At 51.9% G+C, this 27,505-nt stretch overlaps 2 protein-coding genes across 4 annotated transcripts in view; one reads left to right on the top strand and one right to left on the bottom strand.

Annotated features, from left to right (window-relative positions):
• The window catches only part of DVL1 (dishevelled segment polarity protein 1), a 44,859-nt gene extending 31,581 nt beyond the window's left edge, over positions 1–13,278 (top strand). For 2 of the 3 annotated variants that reach the window (XM_072608484.1, XM_072608483.1), the window contains exons 8-15: positions 426–565; positions 925–1,001; positions 1,110–1,177; positions 2,117–2,266; positions 4,489–4,620; positions 6,348–6,515; positions 7,610–7,816; positions 10,551–13,278. In XM_072608484.1, coding sequence (XP_072464585.1) covers positions 426–565; positions 925–1,001; positions 1,110–1,177; positions 2,117–2,266; positions 4,489–4,620; positions 6,348–6,515; positions 7,610–7,816; positions 10,551–10,954 — 1,346 coding nt within the window. In that variant the 3' untranslated portion in view covers positions 10,955–13,278. The remainder of the gene's footprint in view (positions 1–425; positions 566–924; positions 1,002–1,109; positions 1,178–2,116; positions 2,267–4,488; positions 4,621–6,347; positions 6,516–7,609; positions 7,817–10,550) is intronic. The other variant, XM_072608485.1, reaches the window with a different exon arrangement.
• A 2,690-nt stretch (positions 13,279–15,968) lies between these two features.
• Positions 15,969–25,165, bottom strand: TAS1R3 (taste 1 receptor member 3). The gene is made up of 6 exons (XM_072608492.1): positions 24,972–25,165; positions 22,824–23,124; positions 21,309–22,094; positions 19,898–20,104; positions 19,052–19,172; positions 15,969–17,367 (listed from the first exon to the last, which is right to left on the bottom strand). Exons 1-6 carry the CDS (start codon positions 25,157–25,159, stop codon positions 16,406–16,408), a joined length of 2,565 nt encoding a protein of 854 aa, XP_072464593.1. The 5' UTR covers positions 25,160–25,165; the 3' UTR covers positions 15,969–16,405.
• Between the last annotated feature and the right edge of the window lie 2,340 nt (positions 25,166–27,505).

Below are 27,505 nucleotides of genomic sequence, written 5' to 3'. Positions count from 1 at the left end.
AACAAAGCAGAAATCATCAAGTTCCCCATGTTGGTCTTCAAAGTTGGGATTCCTTCACCCCCTGACATGACTTCTCCTTTGGTGTCTTCATTCACCCCACTGGGCCTCAGCTACTGTCTCAGCACTCTCCTCTCCTTTGACCAAGGCTGTTCTCCTCCTCCTCCCCCAAAACCTGAGGCAGGGGCTTTGGGTTCCCCCTTGCTTGGCATAAGGAGGCAGCAAGGAGTCCCTTTCTTATTCTCCTAGGCTCTGGGACACCAGACAGCCCTGCTGTCCCCATATCATTTCCTGAACCTTCCCTGGACAACATCAAGACCCCCATTTCTCCCAAGCAGTCAGAGTTCCATTGCAGAGACCAGATTGGGGAGGTTCTGGGCTGGGCGGCCCCTCCTCAACCCCTGCTTCCTTTTTCTCCTCTGCTCCAGAGAAATACAACTTCTTGGGCATCAGCATTGTGGGGCAGAGCAATGACCGGGGAGATGGCGGCATCTACATTGGCTCTATCATGAAGGGTGGAGCGGTGGCTGCTGATGGCCGAATTGAGCCTGGGGACATGTTGCTGCAGGTAAGACCGCCAGCCCCCTAATGCCCCTTCCTCTTGCTCCCACTCCCTGCCCAGGCTTACTGCTGTCTGTGCTCCAGGCGTCTGGACTGAGGACTGGACTGCTTTTAAAGCCCTATCATGCAGATGCTACCAATGCCAGGGATGGTGGAGGGCATAGAGCTGGCTGGGATCCCGGAAGCCAGCTGGTCCCATTTTATAGAAGAGAAAAGAGAAGGCTCATGTCAAAGGGCTCATAACCCTAGGAGAGCTAGGATTTGGGGGGGAGCAGCCTGAACTGAACCCATCATAAGTGAGGAAGCCCACCTGCCTTGACCCCCTGGCTCTACCCTGCCCTGCCCCACCCCACTTTCCCCTCCCAGGTGAATGATGTCAATTTTGAGAACATGAGCAATGATGATGCTGTGCGGGTCCTGAGAGAAATCGTCTCCAAGCCAGGGTGAGTGGTTGGGGGTTTCTCAGACCCGGAAGAAGGGTGCTGCAGTATGAGGGGTCTGGAGGGAAGCTCTGGAGGGATGACCAGGAGCCCTGTCTCCCTCCCCTTCAGACCCATCAGCCTCACGGTGGCCAAGTGCTGGGACCCCACGCCCAGGAGCTACTTCACCATCCCCCGGGGTAAGCAATGCCTTTCTAGCTACCGTCTCTTCCTCCTCCTCCATTGGAGGTCAGGCTGCAAGGGCATCATGCAGGGCATCCCGTGGGGCCCTCTGCAGCCCCAGCTGCCCCAGCCTCAACTCTCCCTCCCCAGACCTGCTTCTGGGTGATTCTCGCTTGACTCCTTGGCCCCCTCCTACTGCCCTTCCCTCAGACCCAAATCCAACCTTCCTCTTGCTCTAAACTGGGCGCCAGATAGAGCCACAGTCCTTCTCAGGGAAAGAGCCATGTCCTCTCCTCAGAGGAGCCACAGGGCTGAGGGGACAACATCAGGGAGCCATTGGAGGCAGGGTGGGTAGGGAAAGCAGCACTAAACAGGGAAAACATCCTAGAGGAGGAGGAAGTGAGGGGAATCCAGGAAGCAGGCTAAGAGCAGGTGAGCCCAGCAATGTGGAGGGATGGGCCCAGGCTATACTGAGGAGGCTCAAGAGTTCAGTTTTGTTCTAAGAGATGTTTGACCGACAACCGTAGGCTCTTGAGCTGTGGAGTGATGGGGAGGGAAGGGTGTAAGAAGACTCTCATGAACCTCCTGGAATTGATCCTGGCCTAATTCTTTCTCTGTTGCCCCTTTCCCATCTTTCCTGTCTCTTTCCCCCCATTCCCATCTGCCCATCGATGTCTGTCTCTCCTGTGTATCTATCCCCTGCCTGCAACACCTCCTCATCTCTCTGGTATCTGCCCTACTCCTCCAAACCTGGGTCCTTATCACTCTCTGCCTCACACTCCCCACCTGTCTTTCTTGTACACCCTCACCTGTCAATCACCCCTATGTGACCATCTCTCCCCTATCTGTCCCTCTTACTTCCCGTATGTCTGTCTGTCCATCTCCCCTCATCCCCCCATCTGTCTATGTCTCTCCCTCTTCCTTCCTCTTCCCTGGCCCGGGGGGCATCATCACAGCTGACCCGGTGCGGCCCATCGACCCTGCCGCGTGGCTGTCGCACACGGCGGCGCTGACGGGAACGTTCCCTCGCTACGGTACGAGCCCCTCCATGAGCACCATCACATCCACCAGCTCCTCACTAACAAGCTCTATTCCTGATGCAGAAAGTAAGTGGCGGCTCAGACGCCCCATGGGGCAGAGCCGGGCCTCAAGCGAGGTGGGCCCCACACTGGGAGCCTAGCCCACGGTGCTGACTGATGCATGCACACGGGCTCACACACCTACTGACAAATACACACGTGTGCACATGGGCTTGCACAGCCACCAACACACATGTGCACACAGGCTCACACACCTGCCAACATACACATGCACATGGGCTCACACACCTGCCGACATACACATGCACATGGGCTTACACAGCTGCCTACATGCATACATAGGCATGTGTGCACACAGGCTCACAACCTGCCAACACACGTGTGTACATGAGCTTGCATACCTGCCAACACATGTGTATGCACGGGCTTGAATACCTGCCAACACACACCTGCCTACACACATACATGTGTGCACATGTGTGCCCCACATGCATGTATACACATGGACTTGCACACCTGCCAACATATACATGCACATGCCCCCCCACCTCGCACACCTAGCTATACATACATGTGTGAGTACATAGGCTCACATGCTTGCCTACACGTATGCACACCTGCCAACGTATACATGCACTTGCCCCCAGCCTAGCTAAACGTACATGTGCGAGTACATAGGCTCACATACTTGCCTACACATGCACCTAGGCACACTTGCTTACACACCTACCTGCAAGTGCTCTTGCCTACACACATGTGTGCATAGGATTACACACACTTTCCCACACATGTGCACCCAGGATCACACACACTTTCCCACACATATGTACACACAGAATCACACACATGTACACACAGAATCACACACACCTTCCTATATATGTCCACACACAAGATCATACATCTTCCTATACACATGTGCATCTAGGATCATACATGCTTTCCCACACACATGTGCACATAAAATCACACAGGCCTTCCTATACACATGTACACAGGATCACGCACACCTTCCTACACATGGATACACACAGGATCACACATGCTTTCCCACACATACGTACACACAGAATCACACACACCTTCCTATACATGTCTACACACAGGATCACACACACCTTCCTATACACATGTACACACAGGATCACACACATCTTCTTATACCTATGTACACACAGGTTCACACACACCTTCCTACAAGCATGTGCATCTAGGATCACACATGCTTTCCCATACATGTGTGCACACAGAATCATACATACTTTCCTACACACGTGTGCAATTTGCATAGCAGTTCCATGGACACACATGTATCTGGTCTAACACACAAACTTGCCCCATCCCCAGCAGCCCGTGTGCTTAGGTTTCCATGGAGATGCTCATGTGTTTGTTGGGGGGAACCAGAGTTCCACCTCTGAGGTTCCTGTTGGCACCCCGACCCAGCTTGGTCTAAAGAAGTCAAGGCGGAGGCAGGGGCCAGGAGGTGTGGGAATGTGCAGGAATAAGGCAGCCCCTGGGAATGTAATACCTGAGGGCCTGGAGCAGGGTTGGGGAACTTGCGACCTTTAGGTAGCTTGTGGCCCTCTAGATTCTCAAGAATGCCTTTTTGAGGACCTAGAGGGCTACATGTGACCTTGAGACTGCAGGTTCCCCACCCTTGGCCTAGAGGGACTTCCCCATACCTGCTTTCCCCCCCCACTAACAGGACTAACCTGACAAAGTTAGCTTATGGAGGGGGGATAGTCCTTATGTCCATGGGTCCCAGAGATCCTGGGGGTGGGGAGTCAGAGCATCCCTGAAGGGCTCTGTCTAAGAAGGGGTGGAGGTGGACGGTGACCCCATCTCTAGATAGGGCTGGAGCTCACGCTAAAGGCAGGCATTCACACCCAAACTGGCTTCTGAGAATCATTTAGTGTCTACATGCACAGCTGCCATGCTGGAGGACCTGGATCCCAGCCCTCTGGTCCACCAGTTCCCAAGGCACCCCTTCCCCTTTGTCTCCAAGGACTGAGATCCAGCTGTGCCCATCCGTGGGGAGGTTTCCACCTTCTGGCTAGGGAGAAGTATGGAAGACTAGTTGTTTACACTGGCTCAGCCCAAGCCCCCAGCTTCCCTTTGGGAGTGCCCAAAGACCTGGAATTGGTTGCCATGGCAGAGATGCCAGCCTGCTTGTGCCCAGCTGGTGAGGGGCTGGTGACCACCCTGGGAAGGTAGGGCAAGAAGAATGGGGCTTTCTCCCACCTGGCCCATCCAGGCTGAGGGACGCAGGGGATGTGTCTCCCTTTCAGAACTCGAGGAATCTCCCCTGACTGTGAAGAGTGACATGGGGGCCATCGTGAAAGTCATGCAGCTTCCAGACTCTGGCCTTGAGATACGGGACCGGATGTGGCTGAAAATCACTATTTCAAATGCGGTCATCGGTGAGTCACCTCTTCCCCAGGGCTCAGGGGAAATTGGACATGGCTGTGAGGAAGAGAAGGGGAAAAAAAAAATCATCCCTTGCGTTGAGGGGCATTGGAATCCTGAGAGTGGGGGCTTGGGGAGAAATCCATTCATTCATATGAGCAAACCTGGGGTCAATTTGCAACATTTATTAAGCACCTACAAAGTAATTTTGAGGGGATTCTCTGAATTGGCTTCCTTGCTGTAGAAATGGCCCTTAATCTAAGCTTTTTTGTATTTACTATTTTATTTTTCTCCAGTCACATGTAAAAACAATTTTAACATAAATTTTTTAAGAACTTTGAGTTCTAAATTCTCTCTCTCCCTCCCTGAGCCACCTCATTGAGAAGGCTATCAAGTCCTTAGAGGTTATATATGTGTAATCATGTAAAACACATTTCCATAATAATTACATTGTGAAAGAAAACAGACTCCCCCCCAAAAAAAACTCAAGAAAAATGAAGTTTAAAAAAGTATGTTTTAGTCTGTATTAAAATACCATCAGTTCTCTCTGTGGGGATGGATAGCAAGTTCATCCTAAATCCTTCAGAGTTGTCTTGGATCATTTAATGCTTAGAACAGCTAAGTCATTCACGGTTGATCATCTTAGAATATCACTGTTACTTTGTATACAGTACGTTTCACTTTGCATCAGTTCATATAAGTCTTTCCAGGCTTTTCTGAGAGCATCTTGATCATCATTTTTAAAGCACAGTAGTACTCCATCATAATCATATTTGAGCTGAGCTTTGAAAGAAATCTAGGAATTCTTTGGGGTGGAGGTGGGGTGGAGGTGAGGGCATTCTAGGCATGGGAACCAGACTGGGCAGAGACATGGAGAGAGGAGACAGAAGGATGTATACAGGCAACAGCAAATAGGCCACTCTAGCCAAAATGGATAGTCTATGACAAGTGGGGAGGTTGTGGGGAGAGGGGAATCATGAGCAATTACCCTGAAAAGGTAAGCCATAGACTTTCTGAAGGGGTTTGAAATACCAGAGGACTTGGATTTTTAGCCTAGGGGCAAGAGGGAGCCATTAGAATGAGTCTTGGTCAGAGCTGCGCTTTAGGAAAAGCCCTTTGGCCTATGAGAAGAGGCTGGAGGTGGGGAGGCCAGTTAGGAGGCTGTGGCAGTAATCCAGGGGAGACACATGGAGAGTTCGAATTTAGGTGGTGTCTCTGCCAATGGATTGAAGGGAATGGCCACAAGATTGTGGATGTGGGACTAAGAAGGGAAAAGGTTAGACAGTGTTCACATTTGGAGTAAAGAACAGCCAGGGCCCCCAGACACTTGGTTCCAGGACTGAGGCCAGCTGGGCCCTACTCTGGTGTAGAGGTGAGAGGACCACACTTGCAGGCAAGAGACCTGGGTCTGATTTCCAGCTCTGACACTAGTGGTGCAACCCTGAGAAAGTCACCCTTCCTTGCTATTCCTCAGTTTTCTCATCTGTAAAATAAGGATAAAAAAATACTCTGCTTTCGTCATGGATGCAAGGGATGCAGTTGTGAAAGAGTGCTTTGGACATCTTCACATGCTGTAGAAATGGGAATTATTATTATTAGTATCCATCCATCTTGCTGGTCTTGCTGCTCCCTCTTGTTGAGACCCAGCCCTGTGCTAGACAGGTTGTGGTCTTGGGCTGTAGGAGTGGGAGTCTAGGAGAAGATCACTGACAATACCCCCCAACCCCTTTCCCTCTTATAGGGGCAGATGTGGTGGACTGGCTTTATACACACGTGGAAGGCTTCAAAGACAGGCGAGAGGCCCGAAAGTATGCCAGCAGCATGCTGAAACACGGCTACCTGAGACATACTGTCAATAAGATCACTTTCTCCGAGCAGTGTTATTATGTGTTCGGCGACCTGTGCAGCAGTAAGGATGGGTCAGGGCATAGGGAGAGTGGGGGTGGGTGGGGTGGTGTTGGGAGAAATTATGAACCTGAATCTGGCCTCAGAGACTTGCTATTCAGGGGACCCTGGGCAAGGCTCAAGGGGGGGAAAAATCACTCTGCCTCAGTTTCCCCATTTGTAAAACGGAGTGCTAGGCCTGGAGTCAGAAAGACCTGAATTCAAATCTAGCCTCAGATCCTTGCTAGCTGTATAACTGTGTAACCCTGGGCAGGCTATGTAATCTCTACCTGCCTCAGTCCACTCTTCCCTAAAATAGAGATAATTAACAGCAGCTCGCTCCCAGGGTAGTTGTGAAATATTTGTGAAGCGCTGCATAAATGCTAGCTATGATAATCATCATTCTCATTCGTTATTGTTATTATTGGGGAGAGATGACCTTTTGGCTTTTTCTCAGTGTCCGAGGGAGACATGGGTCCTGGTGATGACCTGTCCTTGAGATCTGATGGCTGAAGTGGGGGGGAGGGGGAGAACTGGGACTTCCTGGGAGGCAGGAGCTCTGTTCAGAGTCACTTGCCATGAAATGGAGCACTGGGCAGCCCTGAGTGGTTGACTGTCATAGAGAAGAAGACAGAGGCCTGGGTGGACCCCAGTGGTCCCTGGTCACAGATAGGAGAGCAGCAGTCCAGAGTTCTGCTCTGGGTGAGGAATGAGATGTGAGGGATTCCAGTTGTGGGGAAGAAAGGACTGTATACAGTGAGTGGGGTGGGGGTAACCCCCACATGGGCTACAGATCCAGGAAACCCTGCTTTCTTTCCTGTCTTGTTGGGGTTGCTGCCAGCCAAGTTAGGCTAGGAGGAGGAGCTGTCCTTACTCTGCCTTCCCATAGTCAGCCAGTAAGCAATTATTAAGCACCTACTGTATGCCAGGCACTGTACTAAGCCCTGAGGCTACAAAGAAGGACCAAAAAAAACCAAACCCAGTCCCTGATCTCAAAGAGCTTGTCGTCTAATGGGGAGACAGCATTCAAACGGCTTTGGGCCCCAGAGCTCCAGCTAGCACAAGTGGGACATGATGTCAGACACATTCTCCTCCTCTCTGTCTGCTTTCTTTCCCCAGATCTGGCAGCGCTTAACCTCAACAACGGTTCTGGTGGTGCCTCGGACCAGGACACACTGGCCCCACTCCCCCACCCGGCGGCCCCGTGGCCTGTGGGGCAGGGGTATTCCTACCCCTACCCTGTGCCTCCCCCAGGCTTCCCACCTGCCTACCAGGACCCAGGCTTCAGCTATGGGAGCGGGAGTGCAGGAAGCCAGCAGAGCGAAGGTGAGGCCTCCAGAGCCCAGCGCCTAGTGCCCCGCGCCTTCCCAGGCTCCCCCGGGCCCTGGTCATCAGCTTCTCCCTCCTGTTTCTGCTGCTGTCCCGCACCTCCTTCCCACGCACTCCCTAAAGGCTGGGCTTCCCCGGCTGGATGTCAGCGGGGACGCTTCCCTGCCCGCGATCCCCCTTCCCCCCCTTCTGATGTAGCCCCTGGAGCTGGCTGATATCGGGGCTGAGGGTTGGTGTCCAGGGCTGACCTAGACTGGGCATTCCTCGATCACCTGAGCAAATATTTTCTGAGTCTTCTCTGTGTCTCTCCCTGTGCTGTGGAGATGCCAGGTGGGGCAGCATGGCCCAAGCCCTGGCCCCTGGCTCTCATTCCCTATGTCACATGGTCCGTGTATGTCTAGGGCCCAGTGAAAATGACCATCTGGTGGGAGGAGCCTGAAGGAGGGGAGTGATGAGATAGAAGAAAAATGGGGAGAATTCAGGTCCACAGGGGCAAAGGTCTTCCTTTGGACCTGGGTCATCAGGGCAGACTTCTCAGAAGAGGAGTGAATTCAAGCCCGGTCCTTGAAGGCAAGAGAGGTCTTGAATGGACCAAGTAGAAGAAGTGGTGTGTACAAAGCCGCAGATTGGGGGGTGACTGTGCTAGATGGCCATGGGGCCAGGGGGTCGCCCAGTATACCTGGAGAGGCGGGGATGGAGGGGGAGCAAGCCAGAGTTTTTGAGTGGGAAGGGGCCACAGAGGCTACTGAGATTAGCCCCCCTCATTTGACAGATGAGGAAATGAAACTGAGGTGACATAGTTTACCCAGCCTTCCACAGCTAGTAAGTATCTGAGGCAAGATTTGAACGTGTGTCTTCCTGACGAGGCCAGTGCCCATGCTGCCTCCCTTTGTCGACACTGGGGTGTAGAGGGGAATCCCCACTGAGCCAGAAGACTTGAATTCTGCTCTTGGTCCTGGCTCTGGCTCCCTCTTAGTTACAGTCCCAATCTGGTTCAGCTACCACTATGACCCCTTTGATTTTCTTCATTTGGGCAAAGGGAAGAGTTTTGTTTGGAGAAGGACCTTTACAGTCCTAGGCATTAGGGAGATAGCAGTGGTGGCCTCAGCAGGAATGGACCAGAGGGGCAGAGGTTAGAGGCAGGCAGACTAGGGGATGGGTCAGAAAGGAGAAGAAGGCCTAGATTAGGAGGATTGGTCCTAGAGCTGAGCATATTGGGAGAAGAGGAGGAGAGAGAAGGCTTGGGGATGAATCAAAGATTTGGAGACTGACCATGATGGAGCCACTGATCACAAAGGGCAGGTTTGGTGCGGCCTTACATGGCAGCATCTGAACCAGCTGGCCCCGAGGGGGAGATGTCCTTAAGACACGGGGACATCTGGATCTGCTGCTTGGGAGAGAGGGCAAGGTGTCCCATGGGCCCACTCTGGGCAGTTCTGGAGGTCATGAACACACTGGTCAAGGCCCTTCTGGGCACAGTCTTGTACTGGAGTAAACATCAGCCCAGGAATCAGAAACTGGGTTCAGAGCCCAGCTCTGCCACTTACTTCTCTATCTGGCCTGGAGCAGGTCCTTTGCCCTCAGTTTCCTCAGCTATAAAATGAAAGTGTTGGCATAAGGGCCCTACAAGGTCCTTCTCATCTCTATGAGTCTTCAGCATGAGGTTGCACCCACAGGAGTGCCAAAGGGATCCAAGGCCTTACAAAGAAACGGATAAATAATGTCAGCCCTGAAGGAATAGTCACTCGATAATATTGGTTGATGGTGGGGTTGATTAAGGCAGTTTCCTAAAAAGAGAAGCCATGTGCTAAACTTGGACATGATCGGTCAGAGCAGTGGGTGGGAGGCCTCCCCAGGGGGCTGTGGCCTCGGTCCTGGCTCTGCCCCGGGGCACTGGAGGGTATGCAGCGCTTCCTAACGTATAATTTGGTGTTATTCCCTTGTTTTGTGCTGAGCAAGCATTAGACTGAAGGACTCCTAGTGGAGTGGATGCCTCTGGGGGACGGGTAAGCCTGGGTATGAGATGGGTGCCATGGCATGCCCCTGAGATGCCCGTGCTGCCCCCGGGCAGAGGCACCACACAGAGGCAGGGCTTAGAGGGTGGTGTTCTCAGGTGCTATCTCCCCCCTCCCACCACCAGAGCTGGCCAGGCATCCAGGGAAGCATGCCAGCTCCCTTCCCTGCCCAAGCAGAGGGCAGTGCCCCCTGGGCCACAGGCCCTGCTGCTTCTGCTATGGGGTAGGTCTGTCCAGCTGCACAGGAAGTGGAGGGGGGCGTTGAGTTTGCCAATGGGCTCTTCCTGATAGGTGCAGTGGGTTCACTGTTCCCCCACTTGGTGCTTGCTTTCCCTTTGGCAGAACTGAGAACCCTATCTCCTCACGAGGTGCTGGGAAGCCCTCAGCCAGATTGGCCAAACTGAGTGTCTAGGGATGGAAGGCCTCTGGGGGAGGGTGGAGGGTTAATGAGGTCCCTGAGTCTTCTTCTGTGATCATTGTCTGGTGGTGCTTCCCTCTTCCCCACCCCCATTCTTTGCCTTTGCTGGGCCTGCATGCCTCCTGTTGCCCCCCATTCCCAATCTGCTATGGCTGCTGGGGGAGGGATCATGGGGTTGTGGTGTCTCTGCATGGCTCTTCTCTCCTCCCCCCTGCCCATAATGGGTGCCATAGCAGTAGTTGCTGGGCCCAGGACTGGCCTTGATGCACCACTCTTGCTTCCTTCTCTGTCTCTGTAGGAAGCAGGAGCAGCGGCTCGAACAGGAGCGCCAGCGAGAGCAGCCGGCGGGCACTGGGGCGGGAGAAGGAGCGCCGGACGGGGGCCGGGGGCAGCGGGGGCAGCAGTGAGTCAGAGCACACAGTGCGCAGTGCAGCGGGCAGTGGGGGCCGGCGGGAGCGTCCACCCAGCCAGCTCAGCCGGGGCAGCAGCCCCCGGAGCCAGCTCTCCACCGGTGCCCCTGGTCTGCCCCCACTGCACCCTCTGCCCAAGGCGGGCACCAGGGCGCTGACAACGCTCAGCGGACCCCCTGGGGGTCCCCCTGTGCGAGAGCTGGCTGCGGTACCTCCCGAGCTCACGGGCAGCCGCCAGTCCTTCCAGAAGGCCATGGGCAACCCCTGTGAATTCTTTGTGGACATCATGTGATGGGAACAATGCCTTCACACTCCTCTCTCCGCCTTGGGTTCCCATCTTTGGAGGAGGAGAATTTGAAGGCTTCGGTGAAAAGGACAGTAGTGCTGAGTCCCCCCCAGCCCGATCATGGAGGGGGGAAGTGCCAAATCCCCCCCTACCTTCCTCCCACCCATTCAGCAGGCTTGCTAACTAGAACCCCCCTCAACGCTCTGCACCTGCAGAGGATAGCACCCAACCTAGATCATTGGAAGCAGTGCCAGGGTAGGAGTGAGTGGGCATGGATTCTCATCAGCTGCTGCTGTGATAGTGAGCTTGTGGTTCTGAAACACTTACTGTGGGTCACCAGCCAGGGCCATGGGAGGGACCCCAGAGCTGAGGACCCTGAGAGGCAGTAAATGGGATGTATTGAATGATGGGGTCAGATGAAGGAGGTGGAAGCCCAGCTCTGCCACTACCTGGGGCTAATTATTTCCCCTCTGTGGACCTCAGTTTCTCTCATCCATCCAGCTGTTGGGTAGGAGTGAACAATCTCCAAGGCCCTTTCTAGCTCAGAATCTTGGGCTCCCCCAGGGCCGGGGGTAGGGGTAGGGGTGGGGGTGCTGTATGTTTGGGGCTTTCATTTGGCTTCTCTGCCAAAGGGCTCCCTGGGTGTATGGGAGAGGGGGCAGAGCTGCTTGGGCTCTGTCCTCTAGCCTAGGGCTGGGAAGTGCCCCGCCACAGCATGTCCTTGGAGCTTGAGAGTGCTGGAGGGATGAGCTAGCTTGACCCTAAGGGAGGACTGTTTTGTATAGGAAGGCAGAGGACATTACCATGCTCAGTCCTCCATTGTCCAGGGGTCATCACTTTGCCTGTGGATTACCCAGGTTTCCATCCTGATCAAATTTGATGTGTTTGTTGGGTGCGGCATTGGGAGTTAGGAGAAGCCTTAGGCCTATCTGTCTAAAGTGACAACCCTGTGAAGAGTTGGCCCATGTGGGCAGGGTGACCCTTAAGAAGTCTGTGGTTTGTCAAGCCGGTGCTGGGGTGGGTCATCCAGTGAATGAGAGATGTGTCCCTCCCCACCCCCACCCCCATCTGGAGAGCTCGGTCTTCCCAGGCAGGCCTGTCTTGTGCTGAACCTCTTTCCTCTGGGTGCTGCCCTGGCTCCCTTCTCACCTGTGTTCTCCTGGTCCCTGGGTTTCCCAGCCAAGAAATCAGGTTGGGCCATTCATTGCCTGGCTGCTGCAGGGCCAGTGGCAACTTGGGGGAGGGGATGGCCAGAGGGAGGTTTAGGCTCCAGTCTCCCTCTTCTTCACACCTGAACACGTAGCTCTGGGAGTGAAAGATGGGCTTGACACCGCCCCACTCCCGCCCTCCAGCGGTTTGGGGGCGCCCCAACAGCGCTGTTTTATTTATTTATTTATCGCACCAGGCCTTGAGTGCGGGTCCCCTTCCCCTGCGTCGCTGACAGGGCCAAGGTGGACTGTGGCCAAAGCCCCTGCTGTAGCTGGCCCGCGTTTCCCTGGATCCCCCCCTAGCCCAGGCCTGTAAGGCGGAGAGGAGAGCCAGGTGGCAGCAGAGGTGGGCTTTGTGCACTTAGCCAGGATCGCCATGGCAGGAGCATGGTCAGTGAATGGGCCAAAGGCCAGAGGATGGAAGGAACTTTGCCCACAACCCACCTTCCTGTTTGCTTTGTTTGCATCTGACTGAATGAGCATGGTTTGCTTTTGAAGGACAAAATTACTCTAATCAATGATTGGCAGAAACCCACATGAGACTGCATATGCACAATAATGGGGGAGGGGATAGAGGCAAAATGTTTGAAATGATGCACACACCCTCACCCAGGCCCTTGTCTCTGCAGTGTTCCTTCCCCTAACCCCAGCTTGTTTTCAGGTGTGTCTAGCTAGCCCTGACCATTCACCTGGTTTCAGGCGTACCTTCTCTAGACCCTCATCTGGTTTCAGATGTACCTTCCCCAGACCTTCACCTGGTCTCAGGTGTGCCCTGACCCTCACCTGTTTTCAGGTGCACCTTCCCCAGACCTTCACCTGTTTTCAGGTGCACCTTCCCCAGACCCTCACCTGGTCTCAGGTGTGCGCTGACCCTCACCTGTTTTCAGGTGCTTCCCCAGACCCTCACCTGGTCTCAGGTGTGTCCATCCCGTGGGGCCTTGGCTCATGTGGAATGCATCGCTTCCTGTCCAGTGTCTCTCGCTTCCACAGGATTCTATTCTGTAGATATTGTATCAAAGCCTGAGTGTCTGTATAGTTAATATATAGCTGCATCTGTGTAAATGCTGCTTCTGTGTAAATGCTATTTTAAACACTTCAAAAAAAGCTTTTAATTTTATGTGATTTCTTGGTCTCCTGTCTTTTCTTCCTTTTCCATCAGGCTGTTTGGGTCTGGACTGTAACCTTTTCCAGACTTGGTTCAGTTGTTCTAATCATGTCTCACTCTTTGTGACTCCATTTGGGGTTTTCTTGACAAAGATACTGGAGTGGTTTGTCATTTCCTTCTCCAGCTCATTTTACAGATGAGGAAACTGAGGCCAATCAGGTGAAGTGACTTGCCCAGTCACACAGCTAGTAAGTGTCTGAGGTTGGATTTGAACTCAGGTCTTCCTGACTCCAGGCTCAGTGCTGTTTCCAGCTGCTTCCAGAGTTGGATGACTTCCAAACTGCTATGTCTTCCAGGACTTCCTTTGTTCCCAGGTTGGGGAAAACCCTGGGTCTACAGACAGAACTGCAGATCCTCGGAAGCCTAGAGTGCTGTCCATGGTGCTGAAGGGTTCACTCTACTAATAGTAGCCAAACTATCCCTCGAAGGTCTACAGAGTGCTTTGCACACCTCACTTTTGATGAAGGAGAGTTGCTATTCTATTGGTTTCTTTCCATGGTGCTCCCTTTCCTGCACCTGTAGCTGTCTGCATTGACTGGCTTCCCAATCCTGTCTTATCCCTGTGCTGTCCATGCCTCCCGCATCAACCCAAATCAGGACTAAAGCTTGTGTGAGGTCAGAAACACATCTAGGGCAGGCCCTTCTCCAACCCTGGGCTCCCTGGTCACGATCTAAAGAGTTTGAGCTACCTAAGGTCTCCTCCTTCCCTCCAGAGTTCCCAATTACCTTCCTTTCCATTCCAGGGGAGGGGGAGTAGTGGGGGTCAGGCTAATCCTGGAGTAGATGATCCATAATTGGCCTCTCTCTCTGGTTCAGGCCAGTGCGAGGATGAACCTTTCTTTCCTGAGGTCCTACCTGCCAATAGGGATGAGGAAAGAAAGGGCAGATCCTGGATCTGACCTGGGGGGTGGTAGTGTCAGTATTCATGGCTGTAGGTGAACTTCCCAGAGCTATGTGGTAGAAAGAGAGCTGAACTTAGCAACAAAGAACCTGAGTCCAAATTGCACCTTTATGGTTTATTGGCTATGTGACCTTGGGCAAGTCACAACCTCTCTGGGCTTCAGTTGAATGAGGAAGTTGGACTAGATAATCTCTGATGGTCCTTCTAGGTCTCTGGGGCCTCAGATCTCTCCCCTGCTCTGCACTCCAGCCAAACTGGATCCAACCCCATTCTCTTGTGTTAATCTCAACCTTCCATGAAGCCTGCCCTATTTCAATACTCCTCCCACAATCAGCCAGAAGTGATCTCTTCCTCTCCTCAATCTTGAACCTGTGAAAGCTGGGACTTCTTGTATCCAGTCATAAAATCATATCTCCTTTCTCCCACTTACTAATAGATTGGGAGCTTTCCGAGGGCAGCACAAAGGTCTCCTTCATTTTTTATATCTTTTAGTGCACTTAGCTATCATTCCTCAGACTGATTGTGGGCCAGGCGTTAGTTTACACAGTGAATAGATGGTTCAAAAATATAACTTTCTTATATGCTAATTATTAACAGATATGATTTTATGATCATTTTTAAAAATCATGAAATCATATCTGTTAATAATTAGCATATAGTAAAGTTACATTTTTGAACCATCTATTCACTGGGTATAAACTAGTGCTCATTGTATTCATGTAAGATTCCAGAATGTACCATTTGTGCTGATTGTCCACCTTATCCAACACTTAACCAACTTGCCCCCTCCAGTATTTTTTGTGAGAGTTGTTTCCTTCTACTTACTTAGGGGATTAAAGCGCAGTCCTTTCTCACTCAAATCAAAGTCAACTGCAAGTCATGTCATCATTTCCCTGATATCACAGTCCTCTTAGAAGATGAAGGACAAACATAACCTGTGAGTAAACCAAGCTGCCCGAATGGGGACCTAACTAGCTGGGTATCTCAGCTCATCTTCTCCTTCTCCCTCTCCTTTTCCTTCTCTCCAAAGAAAGGTAAATTTGATGGGCAGAAGCTACCCAGTTAACTTGGGGTTTACTGGCTAGATTTCCTTCCTTCCATCCTTCCTTCCTTCCTCCCTCCCTCCCTCTTCCTCCTCTCTTTCTCTCTTTCTTTCTTTCCTCTTTCACAAAACCTTAAACCCAGTTTAGCTAGATTGAGCTAGATTGAGCCCTCCTGGCTCAGAGTGAATGTCAATGGTAACTGTTTCTCACTGGAACAGCAAACCTGAGGGTCTTCCTCTCCCAGCTTGATTTTTTCTTTTTCTAACTAAAGGGGCCATCCCTTAACTCACTTCTTAAATAGGCCTATTCAGTGAATGGGCTTTGCCTTACTCTAAGTAAGTACCTGAAAAGGCCTTAGCCTAAAAGGGCCAGGGTCTCCTATTGCATCCTGGGCCATCTCTAGTCATCCTGATGAATATCTGGTCACTGAATCCAGAGGGCTCAGGAGGAGAAAGTGAGGCTAGTCACCTTGCACAGTCCTTCCTCACTCAAATCAAAGTCAACTACAAGTCATGTCATCATTTCCCTGATGTCACGGTTCCCTTCGAAAATGAAACAATAATGACTCCAACAGCATGAAGCTCTCCCTGCAGGGAGGTCCAGCTTGAGGTGATCACCTGCAGCCTGAATTAGACTTAATGGGGGCCAAGGCTGGCTTCCTACTCATTGAGGATTCTTTCTTTTTCTGCAACAGGGACCCCTTCTTAGAATGTCTTTAAATTCATAAAACAAAATCCATAGGATTAAAAGGAAACTAATTATATTGAAATATAGTTACCCCCCAAAAATTTTTAAGCCATATCTTAGACCCCAGATTAAGAATCTTTGCTTTAAAGACTGTACAGAACTTGGAGGGGAGTAGTCACTGTGGGCTGGAATTAAGAGACTCTGGTTTCATGGGGCCAGGTTTGAAGTAATAGAGTCACAGAGGTCAGGATTATGGGACACTGTGTTCCTTGGGTTGGGATCACAAAGGCAGGATCACTATGGGGGGGCCATGGAGGATCTCAGATTAGAATCAGAGTAGAGTTAGAGTCTTGCTGGGACCACAGTCCTAGGTTCACTGAGAGTGAGTTACTGTGGGGTTGGGATCATGGGGTCTTAGATCAGAATCCTTATGGAGTTAGGGTCAGCCCGAAATCACTGGCTCCTTTTCTTTGCTGCCTTCCCTTCCTGGTCTTCTCCTCTGTCCCGTGGCCCCAGCTCCAGAAAGCTCTGGAAAAACTCTTGAGTGTTGAGGTGTGGTTCCCAGAGCAGCAGGTAGCACTTAGGCAGGTAGAACGTGGCCAGGATCCCAAGGGCACAGAGCAAGATGGCGGCCATCTGCATGGCTGGCTGGTAGAGCTTGTGCACATTGGCAAAGAGTGGGATAAAGGAGATCCAGGTGATGAAGTATACCAGCATGGCGAAGGTGATGCCTCTGGCCAGATTGTATCGCCCAGCATGGCTCTGCACCATGAAGGTACCCAGGAAACAGAGGAAGGCCAGTGCTACATTGACCGTGTGCACCGTGCTGAAGCTGAACCAGGAGCGTACCCGGCAATGCACAAGGGCCTCTTGGGGTAGCACCTGCCAGTCTGTCACCATGAATTGGGGGAAAGCAAGCAGATACCAGGTACAAAGTGCTCCCTCAGAGAGCAACAGCAGAGCCACCAGCAGCCAGGCCTGGGGCCCGCGCAGCCAGCTTCGAAGCCTCCCTGCCTGACCCGGAAACTCTGATGCCAGGAAGATCTCGGCCGATTTAAGGAAGAGGGTGCTGAGACAGCCAGTGAGCGGCAGGTGGAACAGGGGCTGCTGAGCCAGACAGCCAACCCTGCTGGGTTGGCCTGGGAACTGGAGGACACTGAGGCAGACCAGGGTTAGACAGCCCAGACTGAAGCAGCTGAGGTTGCCTCCCGATGCCTGCACCAGAGGGGAGCCCCAGTGGTAGCAAAAGAGCCCCAGAGCTGCCAGGCTTAGACTCACCGCCAACACCAGCAGCAGAAGTAAAGCAATTACCACTGGCTCTCCCCACGCCAAGAATTTGATGGTCCTGGGAAAACATTGAGTGCTGAGATCAGGAGACCACTGGTGGTGCTCACAGGGAGTACAGGATAAGCTATCTGCAAAATAACCCAAGGAGAGGAAGAGTGTGGGGCAGGCAGGCAGGCAGGCCGGCAGGCCTCAGAGATGGATTGCCCTCCCCTACTCATTTCCTGGGCTACGCAGGTGGATCATCTGGCCTTCTGTTTCCTCAGACCACAGATAACTGGGTGGGGTGGGGGTGAGGAGGGTTGTCAGAATACACAGAAAAGGGCTGATAGCCAGGTCACCAGAATGTCTGTCTCTGAATCCTAGCTGACAGTGTCATCCCTCCCAGAATCATCAGATCTCAGTCCTGGAAGGGCTCTCTCCAGACCTCAGTGAGATCTCCATCATATCCCCCACGGTGCATCTGCTCTCTGCTTGAGACTTGACCTCTCTTGGGGCAGCCCATTGCAAATCTGGATAGCTCTTAACCTCTTAACCATTAGCAGAGTTTTCCTTATACAGACAGAAGGTCAGTGTGATAGAGTAACAGAGCATTGGACTTGGATTCAAATTTTGCCTCAACTACAGTCAACAAGCATTTAGTAAGTGTTTACTGTATACCAGCACATAGTCGTTGTGTTTGTCCTTTGTTCTAGAAGAGGACCATGACATCAAGATAATAACATGACTCACAGTTGACTTTGATTTGAGTGAGGGAGGGCAGTGCAGGGTCACCAACCTCACTTTCTTCTCCTGAGCCATCTGGGTCCAGTGACCTGATATTCATCAGGACAACTGGAGATGGCCCAGGATGCAATGGGAGACCTTGGCCCTTTCAGACTAAGGTCTTATCACAATCTCACTTTAAGTGAGATACACCCATTCAATGAATAGGCTTTTTTAAGTTACTCAAGGGATGGCCCCTTTAATAAAAAAAAAATCAAACTGGGAGGGGAAGACCCTCAGGGTTCCTGGGTAAAACAGTACATTGAACACTAAGGACACTGAAAGGGCTTATATTCTAAGGGGAGAGAAAACATACAACATGATCATGTACAAAAAACGGTATATATGGACTAATTGGAGGTTATTTCCAAGAGAAGGCACCAGCATTAACAGCGCCAGAAAATCTTTGGTTTCTTTCTCGTGGAAAATGAGGGCATTGAATTCAATGGGCCCCCGAGATCCTATGATTATGGAGCCTTGACTGTTAATGGTGTGCAGTGGAGAGAGTGCTGAGGCACTTAATAATCACTTGTCTCAGAGTAACAGGGTGGTGCAGTGGATAGAGCACTGGCCCTAGAATCAGGAGGACATGAGTTCAAAGTCTTTACTACCCCAATTACCCCCCAAAAATAAAATATATGCAATAATTACTTGTTTCTTCCTTTTTTTTCCCTTCCTAGGATCCTTTGAACTGGAATTTGCCCCTGTAACTTCTGCCCATTGCTCCCAGTTCTAAGCCTTTGGCAGCCAAGGCTGCATCTGGAGGCTGAGTAGGAAGGGCTGTTAACCCTAAGATGCTCCCTAGTCCGACCTCCTTCTTCCATTCCCCCCGCCCTTTACATTTTATTCCAAGGGCAGCTAACTTGTAAGGCAGCTCTGCTAAGGCCACCTCTTTGCACCAGTCTTAGGAAGGGTGCTACCTCTTCTCAAAAGGGGCTGCAATGGGGGCATGAGCCGGTGCTAGAAGGGCAGGAGGCTCTGAGTTCTGTTTGGGGGGAGTTCCTGAGTAGGTGCATTCTCAGGCCAAGGCAGGGATGGGACTGGGCTCACCTTTGTTCTGTCTATAGGTTCCAGCTTTGCAGTCCAGACAGTCATAGCAGCAGGAGTGGAAACCTTTGACCCTTCTCACCTGGCCCTCCTCACATTCTCGGGAACACCTGGACACAGGCTCCTGGGAAAGGGAGAGGGGAAAGGGGGAGAAATTACTGACCAGGCACCAAGCCCGGTTATTCCCAAAGCCCTGGGACCACGAAGGAAGCAGCTCATCACTCATCTAGAAGTCTTGGCTCAAGCTGCTGACACTTTGGGTCTGTCTGTTCCTTAATGGTTCTGGACTTCAGTTTCTCCACCAGTAATATGAAGGAATTACCCTGGCACCTGCTACAGCTTCTGGGCTACATGAGGAAGAGGGGATGGCAATGAGAGAGGCCCTGAAGGCATCATTATTACCTGGGCCCCAGGTTCTCCCCGAGCCCTCCATGGATAGACTGGTATATCATGATGACAAAGTTAGGGGGCACCAGAGTTCATAGAGCACTGGACCTGGAGTCAGGAAGACTCATTTTCCTGAGTTCAAATCTGTCCTCAGACACTTACTATCTGTGTGACCCTGGGCAAGTCACTTCACCCTATTTGCCTCAGTTCCCTCATCTGTAAAATGAGTAGAAAAAGGAAATGGCAAACCACTTTAGTATCTTTGTCAAGAAAACCCCAAATAGGGTCAAGAAGGATAAGACACAACTGAAAAATGACTAAACCAATCCCTAATACTTGGCATAGTGCTATACTCAAGAGGACTGCTTCCATTCCCACATACGCATGATGGGACTGGCCTTGCACATAGGATCTTTTTCCTTCTTTCCTCCATCCCTCCATCTGCTCAGAGACTCCCCGTACCTTGTTCCCTTGGCTGTGCCAGTGGATCTGGGAGCGATTGAGCTTCAGGTCCCCTTGGAAGGAACCCACAGTAAGGAAATCTGGCTGTGATTTATTGTGCCAGACCCACAGCTTCAGGTCATAAGACATGTCCACGTTCCCAGTTTCATCGAACTGCAGGGTGACGGAGCGGGCAGAGAAGCGCAGGTCATACATCTTGCTCACGAGCTGTGGGAAGGAGAAGGAGCAAGAATGCCCAGACCAGGCTGGACTGAGGGAAAGGGAAAGGTGGGGAGGGTGGAGGGAAAGGCAACAATGGGACCCTGTACTGAGGAGGGCTCCATTATTGATGAATGAAGAAATGAAAAAAAGTATTAATCAAGCACTTACTATAGACCAATTATTCATTAAATGAGACCATGCACACTTTGATGCACCCCATGGACATGAGATGGAGAGCCAGAAGGGACCTCAGCAGCCTTCAGGTTGAAGCCCCTCATTTTATAAAGGAGGAAACTGAGGCCCAGGGATGTGACACCCCAAATACCGAAGGTAGTCAGGAGGAGAATGTGGGTTAGAGGCCAAGAGTTTAGATTCTACAGGGAAAAGGCTGGTGGATTTGGAACCAGAGTATGTGGTTTTATATTCAAACTCTTCCACCCAGGGAAACAGAGTCAAGTTGTGGAGCTCTGTGACTCAGTTTTTCCATCTGTAACCTGAGAGGGTAGCTCAAATCTCTGCTCCTGTGATACTCCTATGATGCCTCATCATACTCTGAATGTGACCAGGGGTTTCAGAGGCTATCCCAGGAAAATGCAAACCCTGGCAGGTTTTATTCCCTTTGCATGACCCCTGCCTTCCTCCCACCCTTGATCACCTCTCGCCTGGACCAGGCCTATCTGCCCCGCTCCCTCCTCAGTTCAGCTGCCAAAGCAATCTTTCTGACATAGAGGTGTGACCACATCACTTCCTGTCCAATAAATCACCACTGGGTTTGAATATTAAACACCCGTTGGCTACTCTACATTCACTTAGCCCCCACCTCCCTTCGAAGCCTTAGGACATAGGGCTCCCTTTTACACTCTGGACATTCCCCCAAACCGGCTGCCTTTGCTGCTTCTTGGACATGGCACTCCATCTCTGGTCTCTGGCCCTTTGCAAAGGCTTTTCCCTCTGCCTGGAGTGCCTTTCCTACTCACCACTACTTCCTGAAATCCTCAGTTCCCCTCAGACTTCTGCAGGAAGTCTTGCTGGTCCCCACCAGTTGCTTGGGCCTCCCTCCTCCCAATGAATTTGTGTTTCTTTTGTATATTCATGCTCTCTTCCCCAGTAGAACATAAGCTGCTTGAGGAAACTTTAACTTTTTGTCCCTCCCCATCCCCTTGCAAAGAGCTGGGCGCGTAGGTGGTGGCTTCTCACCAGCCTTTCTTACCTCCCAGGGCCGAGTGTGGTTCTGGGAGGGGCACCCAGAGGCATTGCAGCCCAGGGAGAGGTGGAGAGCATGAGCCACACTGTAGACAGCGGCATAGACAGCAAAAGTCCGGTGATGCTGAGAACCAACTGAGATGTTCTCATGACTGATGTTGTCACACTGCGGGCACTGGGGCCCAACCACGTCATCCTCGGACTGAGGCGGGGCCTCTCTCAGGCTGTCACAGAAGGTCTGGTTGGCGGCCTGGATGAGGCACTGCTTAACATAGTCATTGAATTCGGGCAGCTGAGAACTTTGCAGGAGGAATCCCAGGATGGTGCCCACCACTTTGATGCCAGGCAGTTTGACGATCTGCTCAGACACCAGCCAGGACTCACTGCCCACCCACACCTTGGGTGTCACCTTGGTGACGATGCACCGCTGGAAGAGAATGTGGGCAGCTCCCTCAGAGGAGATCAGCACCACTACCTGTACAGCACTGTGGTTAATCTGCTGCAGGATAGTATCCACCTTGCTCAGATTCTGGGAGCCCTGGCTCCTGGGCAGCGGCAGGGTGCTCTCGTGGGCGATGCAGATGCTCCGATTGTTGGCGAGGCTAGAGAAGAGGCTGAGGCCCTGGTGGCCATACTCATCATCGCTGCCCACAGCAGCCACCCAATTCCAGCCAAACAGACACAGCAGCTCCACGATGGCCTGCAGCTGCACCCGGTCACTGGGGATTGTCCGGAAGAAGGATGGGAACAACTCACGGTTGCTTAGCCGATCACTGCCAGCCCCATAGCTGACCTATAAGAAAAAAGGCTGGGCCAGGAGGGTGGTTGATGTGCCTTTAGCCTGGGTTGACTAAGAGAGTGGAGGCCACTAGGCAGATGAAGCTATCAGAGAGGAGGTGAGGACTTTGGTGAATGGGGATTGGGGCCTCCGTGAGAGGATGGGGGCCTCTGTGAAGGGATGGAGGACCTCAGTGAGGGGGTATGGGACCTCAGTGAGGGAATGGGGGACCTTAGTGAGGGGATGGGGGCCTCAGTGAGGTGAACAGGGGTTCAACAAGTGGGGATGACGGGACAATGGGAACATGGAAATTTCCTGAGTGGGGTCAGGGCTTAGTGAGTGGGAGCAGGGATGAGAACCCAATGGAGGGAATGGAGGCCACTGTTCACTGAAGGGAGGTGGGTGGATAAACCCCAGACTGTTTCCCAGCCATGCCCTCTGCCCCCTTCGTTAGGTCTCTTATAACATTCGAGCCCCACAAGCTCAGGAGGGCAAAACTGCTGCCTGCTACCACTCCTGTGTTTTGTTCCCAAGTCCAAGAGGGCTGTTTTTCACAGCCCCCACCCTCCTGGCCCATTTTGTTGCATTTTGTTGCAGAGGATAGAGAGGCACTCCATGCCTAAGAGTCCATTTTGTTGCAGAGGACAGAGAGGCACTCCATGCCTAAGAGTCCTAAGAGCCTATGAGGGCTGAGGGACGAACCTAAAGGTGAGCAGCCCAGACCCCCTCCTGGGCTCTTGGTACCTGGGGCATCAGGAAGAAGCCAAAGAGCTTGCCTGTGATGAGGGCGAGCTCAGAGGAGTAGGGGCCAATGACTGCTACCACTCGGGGCCAGTACCGGGTATAGTTGCAGTAGGCGCCGATGTCCCGACTCCTGATCTGTGACATGAATAGGAGGCTAGGCTTCATGACTACCATGGGCAGACTGCAGGTGTCATAGATGTCATAGCCCAGGTAGACTCCAGGCAGCAGTGCTGATGAGCTGTTGATCTCCTCGACGGCCATCTTCATGGCCAGCGCCCATAGCAGCCCCATTGCTGAGAACCTGCATCGGAGGAGGTCTCATCCTGAGCCCCATGATCCATCTCCCAGGGGCTCCAGGCTTGAGAAATACCATGGGTCCCCTGACTTGGCACACAACCCCCTCTGGGCTCCCCATTAATGCAGCACATCTCCTAGGGCTGGCTGCCTACAGATGACCCAGGGATCTCTGCCCTTACCCAGTAAAGATGTCCTTGAGCCCCTTCTACCTCCTCACCCCACCCCCACCTCAAGTTCCTTTAGGGCAGAGAAAGTTCCTCAGTTAATAAATAGATTTACTAAGCACCTACTGTGTGCCAGGTACTAGAGATACAAAGAAAGGCAAAAACAAAAAAAAAACTGTGCCTGCTCACCATCTGAAGGGGCAAGCAACATGCAAACAAATCTATACCAACAAGCTATAAACAGAATAGACAGGAAATGATCGGCCAGAGGAAGGTACTGGAGTACGAGTGGGAAGGTGGGATTTTAGTTGGCAGTTGAGAAACCAAGGAAGCTGGGGGTGGAGATGAGGAGGGAGAGCATTCCAGGCTGGGGGGCCAGTGCCCAGGGACAAAGCCTGGAGGAAGGAGCCGTTTGTAGAACAAGCAGGAGGCCAGAGTCCCCGATGGAAGAAGATTGGAAAGGGAGGAAGGGCTTTGAATGTCAGAGCATTTTGTATTTGCTCCTAGGGGCACTAGGGAGCCATTGGAGTTTACTGAGTAGGACCTGCGCTTTAGGACAATCACTTTGGTGGCTGATGGAAGATGGATTGAAGTGGGGAGGGACCTGAGGCAGGCAGGCCCACCTGGTGCTATCACAATAGTCCAAATGGGTCTGCACCAGGGTGGGCCAGTGTCAGAGGAGAGAAAAGGAGGCAGATTCAACATCTTGGAGATGGGGATGGGGTGAGAAAATGGAGTTGGAGAAGAGCCCTAGGTTGAGAGCCTGGGGGATGGGAAGAGGGCACTGGCCTCTCTGGTAACAGGGAATATTGGGGAGAGGGGGGCGGTTCTTATCTTCCTGTCTCCTGCCTGGCACTTTTTTTGTGGGGAGAGGGCACTGATTAGTAATTGCACCAGCATAGATCAGAAGAATCTTGGCAGCAAAGTTGTAGCAGAGAGCTGCCTCTGGGCATTGAGAGGAGGAGAGAGGACTTGCCCAGGATTATACAGCCTGATGTGTCAAAGTTGGGACATGAGCCCCCCAGGCTCCTTGGCTAGCTTTCTATCTGTACCACCACGTGCTGTATAAATGATCACTGAATGAATGGACTGATTAGGATGTGTATCTGGTACTGAGATCTCCTGCAGTCCTTATCTGGCTCACTCTCATGCCTGGTTTGGTACCCTCCCTTTACCTGGCACCTGGACCCCTGGCTGCCCTCTATCTGGGAACTCCCACCATCACATTTACCTGATACATAGAATCCCCAGGGCCCTGCTCTTACCCTGCAAAGACCTCCTCCCCACTTCCCTGGCACAGCCTTCCTGACTTTCACCCTGGCTCCACATTCCCTGGGGTTTTTCCTCTTCTCTGTCTCACAGATCCCCAGTCCTCCCCACTTAGGAGTGCCCTTCATTTACATAACACAGAGACCTTTTGGGATTGCCTCCCCCCTTACCTGGTACTTGGGCTTCCCCCTTAACTGCCATACAGACCCTGGGGGGCTCTTCCCCATACCTGGAACAGATTCTCTGGGGCCCTTTTCCTGTTACGACCTCCTTGGGGCTTTTCCCCTTGTCTGGTGCACAGATTCCTAGTCTCCCCACTTCCACCAGTCCCCACTTTTACCTTGCACACCCTCCCCCACCCCAGGCATTCTCCCTTCTTCCCTCCCACCATCTCAGCCTTCCCTCAGCCACCCCATACTTGGTACAGAGCACCCCCTTTGGCAGGGTCCTCTCCAGGACAGCATCTTCTTTGATCCCAAAGGGGAAGAGGCCCCCCAGGATGTAGTCCCCATTCAGCTTGAGTTGCCTAGAGAGGCAGAGCTTGGCCTGGGCAGTGGAGCAGGCCAGGCCCAGGCTCAGGCCCAGGCAATGCAACAGGCCCCACATTGTACAGTGAGGATGCAAACAGCTTCTGGTCACATCAGAAGGGAGATCCCCAGCTAAATAGACACCACCTGGAGCTGGGGGGTTGGGGAGCAGAAGGCCTGGATATTTGGTTAGCAAAACCCTCTCCCTCCTTGCTCACTGGCTCAGGACCCACTAGGCAAATTGGGGCAGGGGGCAGACAGGGGAGCTAGGGAGGATTTTAATAAAGTTGCTTTACATAGCCCCATCCATGGAGGAATTTGCACACACTCTTAGCCCAGGCTGTCCAACTGGCCTCAGCATTAGGACCTGCCTCAGTGGACTCTTCCAATGGTCACTATGGGACCATGAGTCCTGAATAGCAGAAGCTGGCCAGAGATGATCCTAGACCAAGAGGCAGGAGACTTGTGAATTTTCTATTGACTTGTATATTTTGTTGTTCAGTCATTTCAGTCATGTCCAACTCTTCATGACCCCACTTGGGGTTTTCTTGGTGGAGATACTAGAGGGGTTTGCCATTTCCTTCTCCAGCTCATTTTACAGATGAGGAAGCTGAGGCAAACAGGGTAAAGTGACTTGCCCAGGGTCACACAGCTAGGAAGTGTCTGAAACTGGATTTGAATTCACCCAGCTCTCTATCCATTAGGCCACCTAGTTGCCCATTGACTTATACATATAGGGTCAAATTTAGAGCTGCAGGGGACCCCAGAAGTTAACTAGTCCAGTTCCTACATTTAACAGAAGAGGAAAGTGAGGCCCAGAAAGGTGAGAGCATTTGCCCATGGTCACACTGGTAATCAGTGTCAAAGGCAGGGTTTAAACTCAAGACCTTTGACTCCGGAGCAGTTTATCTTTCCACTGTGCCAGCCATCCCTGAAACCCAGGTGGGGTTCAGTGACTTGCTGAGGTCGAGTGGGGAAAAGTGGTTAATTAAATCTCCCAGTAGAATGTAAGCCCTAAGAAGGTGGAGACTGTTTTACTTCTGTCTTTGGATCCTCAGGACCTTGTGTAGTGCCTGGCACATAGCAAAATGCTTCATAACTGTTCGCTGAATTAAAGGGAAGTGGAATTGAGGATCCTCAAAATGGCAATGAAGACAGCATGGGGAGAGAGGGGTGACACAGGAGAAGCTTCATAAAGGAAGCTGCTAGAGGAGTACATGCTTGGAAGAAATAGGAGTAGCCCATATGTTCTCTTGGTACCCATATCCCCTGGTCTCTGGACATTATGGGAGGGATACTGATCAGCGTCACCTGAGATGGGCCAGTGTGGATGACTTGCCATCTGCCTTGATGGAGGGAAGGGTGGAAGAGATCCCAGATCCATTAGACCTTAGAGGCCCTCCAGTAAATCAGGACTTCTTAGCTGTCTTTATATCCTGGGCCCCTCAGATAGGCTGGACCCCTAAGGACCCCTTCCCAGAATCGTGTTTTTAAATGCATAAAATGAAATACATTTGAAAGGAATACAATGGGGAATACATGGTATTTGTACAATTGTACAAATACAATGAAAGGAAACCAGTTATATTGAAATAGTTGCCTCCCAAAAATGTTTTCAAGTTTAAAAAAAGTTGACCAGCCCCAGATTAAGACGCCCAATCTAGACCAACCCCTCTCATTTTATAGATGGAGAAATGGAGGCTCAGAGAAGCTGAGCTGCTCAGAACCCTTCCTTCTGCCAAGGTGGGACTGGGGCCTCTTCCCTTCACTAGGAGGAAGTTGGTACAGCAGGCTAACACTCCCCCTCCCACCCCATGGTGTGAAGGGCAGGCTATGCAAATAGCAGAAGATCAACAGAATGCAAATTCTGCCTCAGTGACAGCACCTTTATGCCAACAGACTTAGGGGAGCTGGGCTGGTTCCAGATGGTGCCCCTTGGAGGAGGGTAGATGGGGAGCCAGGGCATATGACAGATATAGGTGATGACAGGGACAGGGGCACATGGACATAGATTGTAGAAATAATGAGAGCTCTATGTTAGCTGCTTGATCTGGGAGGAAGTTGGTTCCTTCTCCTGGGGGTCGGTAAGCAAGGGCTGGATGGTTAATTGACTGGTGGGTTGCAGAGGGGATTATTTTTCAGGCATGTGTGTGTATTCATCCTTCATTGCTGAAGACCATGCCATCAGAGAAATGATGACATGACTTGCACTTGACTTTGTTTTGAGTGAGGGAGGGCTGTGCAGGTCACCAGCCTCACTTCTCCTCCAGAGCCATCTGAATCCAGTGACCAGATATTCATCAGGATGACTGGAGATGACCCAGGATGAGGCAGTTGGGGTTAAGTGACTTGCCCAAGGTCACACAGCTAGTGAGTGACAAGTGTCTGAGGTGAGATTTGAACTCAGGTCCTTCTGACTCCTGAA

The sequence above is a fragment of the Notamacropus eugenii genome, chromosome 5, assembly GCF_028372415.1.
Source record: "Notamacropus eugenii isolate mMacEug1 chromosome 5, mMacEug1.pri_v2, whole genome shotgun sequence".
Taxonomy (NCBI): Eukaryota; Metazoa; Chordata; class Mammalia; order Diprotodontia; family Macropodidae; genus Notamacropus; species Notamacropus eugenii.
This window is presented reverse-complemented; position numbering and strand designations above follow the sequence as displayed.

Excerpts from the sequence above, each read along its gene's own strand:
- TAS1R3 (XM_072608492.1), bottom strand. The coding sequence starts at position 25,159 with ATGTGGGGCCTGTTGCATTGCCTGGGCCTGAGCCTGGGCCTGGCCTGC. Across the intron at positions 23,125-24,971 it reads AAGGGGGTGCTCTGTACCAA|GTTCTCAGCAATGGGGCTGC; the intron begins GTATGGGGTGGC and ends CCTCCGATGCAG. Across the intron at positions 20,105-21,308 it reads ACCACACTCGGCCCTGGGAG|CTCGTGAGCAAGATGTATGA; the intron begins GTAAGAAAGGCT and ends TCCTTCCCACAG.